At 56.4% G+C, this 9,003-nt stretch overlaps 1 protein-coding gene across 2 annotated transcripts; it reads left to right on the plus strand.

The window, feature by feature from the left end:
- Nucleotides 1-1,030: 1,030 nt before the first annotated feature.
- C1QL2 (complement C1q like 2) lies at nucleotides 1,031-3,750 on the plus strand. Of its 2 annotated transcripts, none has more exons than XM_066999839.1 (3): nucleotides 1,031-1,284; nucleotides 1,940-2,713; nucleotides 2,949-3,750. In XM_066999839.1, exons 1-3 carry the CDS (start codon nucleotides 1,273-1,275, stop codon nucleotides 3,126-3,128), a joined length of 966 nt encoding a protein of 321 aa, XP_066855940.1. In that variant the 5' UTR covers nucleotides 1,031-1,272; the 3' UTR covers nucleotides 3,129-3,750. The 2 variants fall into 2 exon arrangements, with proteins under 2 accessions (XP_066855940.1, XP_066855941.1); XM_066999840.1 differs by lacking the exon at nucleotides 1,031-1,284 and adding an exon at nucleotides 1,563-1,681.
- The last annotated feature ends 5,253 nt before the right edge of the window (nucleotides 3,751-9,003 follow it).

Below are 9,003 nucleotides of genomic sequence, written 5' to 3' on the forward strand. Positions count from 1 at the left end.
ATGATCAACAAAGCGGTGTAATTTATTTGTGAATGTATTTGTGTTTAATGCAGTTAATATATGGAAACTTATACCAGGGCTGTAACAGAAATCATTTTACAAGGCTTTAGACAAGTGTGGGGGCTTATAATAACACTGTAGGATGCCACTGTTAATTCAGAGGAGAGAAAAGGACTTACGTCTTTGTCACAATCTTGCCTCTTAGAACACTTAGCTGCATTGTGCTAAGTAATAGGCATCGTTACTCTAAAATGACTATCGATACAATACTCAGGGATAGGTTTTCATTTACGAGATTAATTTCCCTTCCAGATTTACATACTTAGACGTGAAAAAAATCAGAAGGACCCGGAGGGCCAGGGCTGGACCCTGCCCTCAGCAGCAGCAGCAGCAGCAGCAGCGTGATGCCCGAGGAACACCAGGGTGGCACGCAGGATGCTCACATCGGAATAACTGGGATGAGGTCTGGTCCTCAAGTGCATGCATGCCAGACGGAACAGCCTTGCTGTCCCCTCCTTAAATTTCAAGGAGAGCTAACAAAGAGTCCTAGAGCCCTTTTAGGGCTTTTTTTTTCCTGCCGCTCTCGGAACAAACGCGTGTCACCATTTGCATACGATGCCTCCGGGCCATCATCCTCAACAAGCGTGGGATCAGGCTGGGCGGCTCGCTTCTCGACCTGCAGGTTTTGTCTGTTTTAAGACAAACCACACCGCCTGCAGCTGCGGGGAGCCCCCTCGAAGTGCCCCCCACCCCCGTGCTCCGAGGCAGGGGGACTCGCCTTGCCCACGGGACATCTCCGCAGGGGCTGCGCTCCCACGCCGGGACGGGTGCTCAGCCCACCCCTAGGAACTGGGGCAAGGTCCCCATTTATTCCCCGTTTATTCCCCGCAGGGCAGAGCCCTGGAGGCGCTTAGCGATGCGGAAAAGCTCCCGCCGCCTTAGCACCGTTTAGGCAGAAAAATCAAAGGCAACTAATTACGATTTCTGGGTTGGGATAAAACCAAACCGAAAAGCAAACACCGCTTGATTGGGACGCAAACGCGCGCAGGGAAACCTACAAAACACCGTGCCGTAACCCAGCCCAAACTCTGCGAAAAGGCATTTCTTCGCCGTGTCCTTCTTCCACCTCCCCCCCCCCACGGCAGCTGGGGGGGCCGAGGCGGCCGGAACGGGCGTGCGGGGCCACCGGGGCGCTCTGCTCCGGGATGCTCGGCCCCTCGGCTCGGCACGGCTGAGGCTGGACGGGAGGAGGCAGAGGAAGCCGAGGGGAGGATGGCAACGAGGGTAAGAGGACGGCAAAGCCGCTGCCTGTGCTGCCCCGACGGGACGGGACGGGACGGGGGGGACAGGAGGGGACGGGGGGACGGGACGAGGGGGGACGGGATGGGACGGAACAGGAGGGGATGAGACGGGATGGGACGGAACAGGAGGGGATGAGACGGGATGGGACGGAACAGGAGGGGATGTGGGGGGTCCCCCGCACCGGTGCCGGCCGTCGGGGGCCGGCGAAGCCCCGCCGCCGCTCCCCGCCCCTCCGCCCGCCCCGCCGCGGGGGGGGCCGCGCCGCCGCCGGTGCCCGGGGCATCTCTCCGCACACGGGCCGGCCCCGGCGAGCGAAGCGGCTCCCCGCAAGCGGCTCAGCCCCGGTGCCGAGCCCTCCCCCGAGCCCCCGGCCCCGCAGGTGGGTCCGGCCGCCCCGCCTCGCCCCGCTCCCCCCACGTCGGGGCGGCGCCGAGGGGCGGGCGAAGGGGGCAGCGCCGGGCGGCCGCTCCGTGCCGCTCCGTGCCGCCCCCCAGCTCCGTGCCAGCCCCGCCGGGAGCCCGGGGGGCTCGGCGGCATGGAGGGGCGAGCGGGCTGAGGGGGGCCCCGACGGGGAGGCGGCGGCGGTGGGGGGGGGGCTCACCGCCTTTCTTTTTTTTTTTGCCGTCCCCCCCCGCAGGGAGCGGCCGGCCCCCGCGCCACCATTACCTCTCCCGGCAAGGAGGACCTGCTGTCTCTCGCCTCCCGGCTCTGGCAGCGGAGGAGGCGGCTGCTGGCCGCCGCCGGGCTCGCCCTGGCCATGGCAGTCGCCCTGCTGGTCGCCGTGCCCCTGCTCCTGCTGCAGGCTCCCGCCGAGAGCGGCGCCCACTACGAGATGATGGGCACCTGCCGCATGATCTGCGACCCCTACAGCGCCGCCCGGCCGCCCGGCCCCGGCAGCACGGCCGCCGTGGAGGCTCTGCAGGACCCGGGGGCCAACCCCCCGCCGCCGCCGCCCTTCGTTCACCAGGGTCCCAAAGGGGAGCCGGGTCGGCCGGGCAAGCCGGGCCCGCGGGGCCCCCCCGGGGAGCAGGGACCCCCGGGTCCCCGGGGACCGCCGGGGGAGAGGGGCGAGGCGGGGAAGCCGGGGCCGCCCGGGCTGCCGCTGCCCGGGGCGGGGGGCGGCGGGGGCAGCGGCGGCGGGGCGGCGGCGGGGGGCGGCGAGGCGGCGGGGGGGCTGAGCGCCGCCTTCAGCGGGCCCCGCATCGCCTTCTACGTGGGGCTCAAGAGCCCCCACGAAGGCTACGAGGTGCTCAAGTTCGACGACGTGGTCACCAACCTGGGCAACCACTACGAGCCGGCCAGCGGCAAGTTCACCTGCCAGGTGCGCGGCATCTATTTCTTCACCTACCACATCCTCATGCGCGGCGGCGACGGCACCAGCATGTGGGCCGACCTCTGCAAGAACGGGCAGGTGGGTGCCGGGACCCCCCCCCCCCACCCCGAGACCCCCCGCCAGCCCCAAGGTGCCCCGCCGCATCCCCGGCATCCATGCGGGGATGGAGCCCCCGACGGCGCACCGACGGCAGCGGCTCAGCTCAGAGCCCCGGCGAAACCCCGTTCCCCTTGGGGCCTGGGGAAGGGGAGAGGGGTGCGTGGGGGCATGCGGGGGCCCGAGGGGGCTGATGCGGCCGTGGCTGTGTTGGCAGGTGCGGGCCAGTGCCATCGCCCAGGACGCCGACCAGAACTACGACTACGCCAGCAACAGCGTGGTGCTGCACCTGGACTCCGGCGACGAGGTGTACGTCAAGCTGGACGGAGGCAAAGCGCACGGAGGCAACAACAATAAGTACAGCACTTTCTCTGGCTTTCTTTTATACCCCGATTAAAACAGAGCGAGCGACACGACCCTGCTGACCCCACCAGTGATGCGTGTGGGGCTGGCTGGCGTCTCTGTACCCCATCGTGCCGCGGTTCCCACTGGTGTCCGCTGTCTCCGCAGGTCACTTTAGCTTCGTTACCACTTCGTATGTTTTTTTTTTTTTTCTTTTCCCGTGGAAACGAAATACGAGTGAAACAAAGCGATACCCTGCTCTGAGCCCCCGCTGTCCATTTGTCAGCCTTGGTGTTTTGTGTGTCACACCAGGAGCTCAGCGGCTTGAAACTCCCGAGTCGTCCCCGCGGTGCGCACGGGGGCTCAGAGTTCAGCCTGTGCCACACGTGGAATTTGAACCGGTCGTTTTCTTTTTGGTCGATGAGTATTAATTACGATGCCGAATTATCGGATTGATTATTCATGAAGTGGTTCTGATTATTCATGGAGTGGCCATAACTGGTTTTTCCTCTGCTGCTTCGTTTGTATGGGGTCAAGTGTAAACTTTTCTTTTCTGTGCAACGCGATGCTCGTGCGAATGACGGTGTCACTAACGGCAAATCTGTTCCTGTCTGCAAAAGAATTCAGTCCTTGACCACGATCACCAAAACACCACATTAAATTATGTTTTTAGACAATGGCTTCTTGCTGTGTGTCTCTTCCAGTGCTGCAAAGGAGCGCTGTGCTGGGGGCACGGCGGGGTGGGAGGCATAGGGGGGTGTCACTTCAGTTCTTTAGGTTTGCACCAAAGCTAAAAGTTAGGATGGGGCACCTTGTCTAGGTCTTGATTATGGTTCAAGGGGTCTGGGAGGAGACAGAGAAGGAAAAAACCTTCACCTTTATGCAGTTTTATAAAAAGAAGGCGTGTAGTCATCCAGGGGTGAAACTGGGTGTGCAGAGTGCCTCTGCAAAACATTCACTGGGTCAGAGCCTGACCCAGAGTTACTGAAGTTCAAGAAAAATCATTTAATCAGCAGTTACAGAGCACCAGGTCTCTGTACTGTGCCTGACAAATACAAGAAGGAGGTGGGGGAGAGCCTGAAGCCCCCCACAGCGCAGCATGCATGGGGCTGAGACCCCAGCTGGCTCTGGAGGTGGGGGTGAGAGGAAGCTCACTGAGGACCAACAGACTCAAACCATTTGGACATGGTAAATCCTGGGCTCTGTGTGTCCTTTTAACAGTGCAGGGGTGCATACTGATGCATGCGGCTCTGAGCCTGCTGGTGGAGGGGGGGGCATCTTCCTCAGACAACAGGTAAACCCCGCAGCTTGGGTACAGCGGGTGTGCTCTGTTCCAGCTAAGGGAGCTAAACCGAATTACAGAAGCCGGTCCCCTTGTCTGCTCTTCCTTCCGTCGTGCTGTTTCCATGTGCCATTTTCCCCTCGTGGAGCTCTCGCCTCCCCAGAGGCTTGCTGCCCTTCGCAGCCCTCCTGCGGCTGCCCAGCCGAGGGGCGCAGGAGCTGGGCTGCGGCATCCCTGCCCCAGCTGGGTCTTGGCCCCCTCTCTGGCCTGGCAGAAGCACAGGGCATCGCAGCTGGGATGAACTTGTTCCAGCCCCGGGTCACGGCACCAGGTTCTTGCAGCCTCTTGCGCCTCCTGCCCGCTCCTCAGGGGGCATCGTCCTTGGTGGTGCACCAGGAGGGCCCCAGGCTGCCCTGCCGGAGAAGGGAGAAAGCAATTCCTCCCTAAATCCGGTCCTCAAACCTCCCAAAGCCGAGGGGAGCAGAGTTCATAACCAGGTACATGTGTTAGACACTTATCAATCTCTAATGTCTTGTCGATTTGTACCATTTAGAATATGATTAAAACCGGTGTCTGAGACCCAAATGAAGTATAATTGCTATGGATCCCCAATTCCCCGTGGATCTGTAATCCTTTTTGACTATTCCTCCCCCCCCCCTCTTCTGACGAAATGGAGCTTAGACACAAAGCCCTTGGTTTAAATTTCAAAAAATTAAAATTGACATGCAGCAGCATTAGCGGGCGCCAGGAGGAATTCTAAGGAGGTGCCTGGGCTCCGCTTTATCCTTTGCATTAAGAAGCAATTTGTACTTCTAACAAAGACCCAACTGTTCCCCCTTGGCAAAAGGGCAATGAAGATGCCTTGCAAGGGAATTGCTGTTCACAATACTTAAACAAATTTGAATCTTAGATTTTTAAATCTGTATTCCCTGGTGGAGCCTGCTCCTTGCAATTCAAATGCGGGGCTGGCGGTGTGTGCCTGCCAAGGTGTCAGTAGCTAAGCGGATGATGGATTGATGAGGCAATGGGAAGACACAGGCTGGCGGTGGCGGTTTGCCCCGACAGTGATCTATGTATCTGCACATTATCAATGTCACGAGGAGGCTTGAACCACCCTCGCTAGATGTCTCATTTTCCACTTATCTCTTATGTACTAATTATCAGGCTGGATTATTCCCCGGGATAGAAGCACAAAAATGCTCATTGCCACTCCACTGACAGTTTACACAATCGATAGGGCCAACGTCTGCCCAGCTGCCTCGTGGGCTTTTTTTCTTCCCTCTCCTCCTAGCAGGGACCCTTGAGATGGCCTCTGCGGGGTGTGATGGCTCTCACCCAGCACCTGTGGCGGTGGTGCTGGACGGGCTCCTCCAGCCCAGGCAGCGTGGTAGCATCTCAGAGTGCGGGTCGGTTTGTGGTTTTATTTATTTATTTATTTGTCTATTTCCCGAAGAAATGGGGAGAGCGACTGGGAGATGGGAAGCTTCTGCGCTGGGTAGTGTGCTTGTCCAGGGAACCACAGCATGGTGGTTGTCCAGGCAAGCTCTGGAGAGCTAGCCCCTCGGAAGTGCTCCTAGAGTGACTGTTTTACCCAATGAGTAAAGGAAATGCTTTTAAGAAATGAGGGATGATAGGGGTGTGAATTGGGAAACCTCCCTGAAAGGAGTGGAAGGGCAGAGTTTCAGACAAAGGTTACTTCTGTTTTGTGCCCAGCTGTGTGCTCAAGTTAAACTAATGACAAAAACCAGTTAAGATTAAAAAAGAAAAGGTGTCCATGCTCTCATAGCAACTTAGATATTGCAGCAACAAATCCTGGATCTTTGTGTCATCGATGGCAATCCTCTGCCCTGCTCTGGGCTCCTTGTACCGTGCCTGGGCTGCAGAAGGGGTCCCTGGGAAAAGGGAGCAGGAGGCATCTGGGGGCATGAAACACGGGGGAAGGGGATGGGGATGCTGCTGAGAGCTTGGGGCCGTTCTCTGGAGGAGGGTGCTCAGGTCCCTCTGCTCTCCTGCAGGCTGGAGGGGACTTGTCTTCTGCTGTGGCCTTCATCGGCCTGGGGGTCTTCTGGCAAGTCCCCAGGCAGAAGGGTGAGGAAATCCTGCTTTGGCTTGAGTGAAACCCTGCAGCTGGGTTTTCACCAGCTGGTGTGTGGAAAAAGTTGCCTGAGATAGGCAGAATCAGCTGGCGCTGAAAGAGTTTTCTGTGCTGCTCGTTTGCAGTTGGGGTGCAGCAAGAGCAATCGGGTGCCTCATTTCCTGTGCAAAGTCTGGTGCCTCTGCATTTTCCAGCATCTGGGCTTGCAGATTTTCTCCTCAATACTCATCGTCTTGCAAAGCAGGGCAGGGGAGCCCCTGGTCTGGCTCCTCTTTTCCCACCTTTGCTGTAAAAAAAAAGCAAAGTGCAGCTTTTTGTGCCTCATGGCTTTACACACATGCACTGAGCCACGCCTTGGTCTAGGGCTTCCTGCTGTTGAAACTTATTCTGGATATTTCTTGGTGATTTAATGCTCGCTTGTATCCTTGCTTGTCTCCTTCAGGGGCCTGGATGGGTTTAATCTGTGAACGCACAAAGTAGGGAGGGTGTTTTGGTGAATATTTGTGTGGTCTTTTTCTGCTTATCCCATAGACGGATTACATTAAGGGGTCTGTGGAGGACAGAGGCAAAATGGCATATAAGTCTATTTATTATGCTTATGTTAAGTACCCTTTTTTTTTTTTTTTTCTGGTAACACATGCCAATTTTTTCCCTTACTCCGTTTGGATTGAACTCTGGGGAAAAGCTCCAGCCAAGATTCTGTGTCTTAGCATCGTCTCTGGGATAAAGGAGCCTGTCAGAATAAAATAAAGACTAACAGCATCTTCACTGACTTTGAGGCTTCAAAGTGCTTGGTCCTTTTTACTGCGAATGGCCACATCGTGCAGAGATGGAGAAGATTAATGACAGACGAAGGAGGTGAGCTGCTACTGTGTGGACACCCTGGCACTTAGGGGCGAGCGCCTCCTCGCTGGTGGTTTCATGGCTGAACTTCAGGAGGTTCAGATCGGTGATGAGCTTTGGCTAACATGCAAAGAGGGGTCCATTTCTCTAGACCAGATCCGTGCCAGTTCAGAGCTTTATTCCTTGGTCACCTCTCAGGTTTTCCCTGGAGGCCACCGCGCTCCCTGGCTCATGTCTGAGGGCCACGGTAGGGATCGAAGCAGGGGCCTGGGCTCCATCCTGCTCCCCTTGGACAGGTCGTTTGTTACTGGCCCTAATTCCTTACCTCTCACCAGCAGAGGGCAATGCTGGTTCCCTGGAAATACCCAGTGGCATGGCGGCGTTACCTCCTGGTGGTGCAAGGCGATGAGGCTGCGGTACGATTTGATAACCTAGGCTGGAACATGCATTGTAATGCCCCGTGTTCCAGGCTGAAGCCCCGACAATTGCTTGTTTTGGGTCATATCCCCAAAAGTGCTGAGCCCCTGGGGTGTCCTGCTCCGCAGGACCTCGCCCTGAGGATTTTGCAGAGCGCAGGTCTGGAGGAGCTGTGGGTTATGGCCGCGTTTGCTTGGAGGGAAAGCCATGCAAGCCTGTCTACTTTGGGTTCTTCCAAATGTAAGATAGCCTGGATTAAGCATCACCCTGTGTGCCGCAGCTCTGTATTCTAATAAATGGGAGTAGATTTTCTTCACTGGGGATTAATGGCATATCTCACTCTGTTGTTTTTGCTCCTGTTTTGTTTTTTATTTTTTTATTTTTTTGGCATGAGCTAGGGTAGACACAGAAAAGGCCTGTCTGATCCCTGTGATCTGCTGCCCTGTTAATGCAGGATTATTTCCTCCGCTGTGCCATGAGCATGGTGACACTGAGAGCACGGCTCGCCTGCGGCTTTGGCTGCGCTCCTCCCAGGGAGGGAATGGCCACATCATCCCAGCTCTTCATTTTGCTTGCAGCTGCCAGATCATGTCTAGAAAAGCAAACAAAAAATATCCAACCCCGGTCTTGAATGCAGCTGAAATGTTTCCTCGGTGGCATTTCTCTTTGTCAACAAATTGCTTGTTGCTTAAGTGCTGCGATGTGATTGCCATCCCAAAGAGGAGAGACCCGCCTCTGAGAACGGGGGGAATATACCCAGGATAATAACTTGTTTGAAGAGGTGAGATCCCCCCTGAACAGGCTTTATGAACAGCAAATCTTTGTCCAATCTTAGTTTGAAGATGCAATTTCGACGGTATGATAATGCAGAAAATGTTTTAAGTCCTTGGGGAGGAAGCTGCCTTTTGGGTGGTGTCTGGCTCTTCCCTCGTTATCGTAATGCTGCTTCCGAAACCGCTGCAGCATGTCAATGCACGAGGTGGTAGGGATCACATCCAGGTGGGCTTCTCTCTGTTTTGTTTGGGGATACGGTTGAATTCCTGAAGTTTGCCTCTCCCTTTCCTGGCACCTAATTTTTCACGCAGCCATCCTTCCTGGGAGCTGGGAGCCCAAGGGACAAATTCTGCTTCCAGGTACACTGGTCTGATCCTTCTCAAACTGAGTTTTTCTCTGTGTTTATCAGTGTCTTTCCGTTAGTATATAACGTATAGCTACCCTTGGACTGCCAGTGTGACAACAGGGTTCCTGTTATGTAGAATTTGGGGCCATATTCTAATGAAACTCAGATTTTTT

The sequence above is a fragment of the Anser cygnoides genome, chromosome 6, assembly GCF_040182565.1.
Source record: "Anser cygnoides isolate HZ-2024a breed goose chromosome 6, Taihu_goose_T2T_genome, whole genome shotgun sequence".
In the NCBI taxonomy this organism is placed as follows: Eukaryota; Metazoa; Chordata; class Aves; order Anseriformes; family Anatidae; genus Anser; species Anser cygnoides.

Coding starts and splice junctions, on each gene's coding strand:
- C1QL2 (XM_066999839.1), top strand. Junction 2,714..2,948: donor ACCTCTGCAAGAACGGGCAG/GTGGGTGCCGGG, acceptor CTGTGTTGGCAG/GTGCGGGCCAGTGCCATCGC.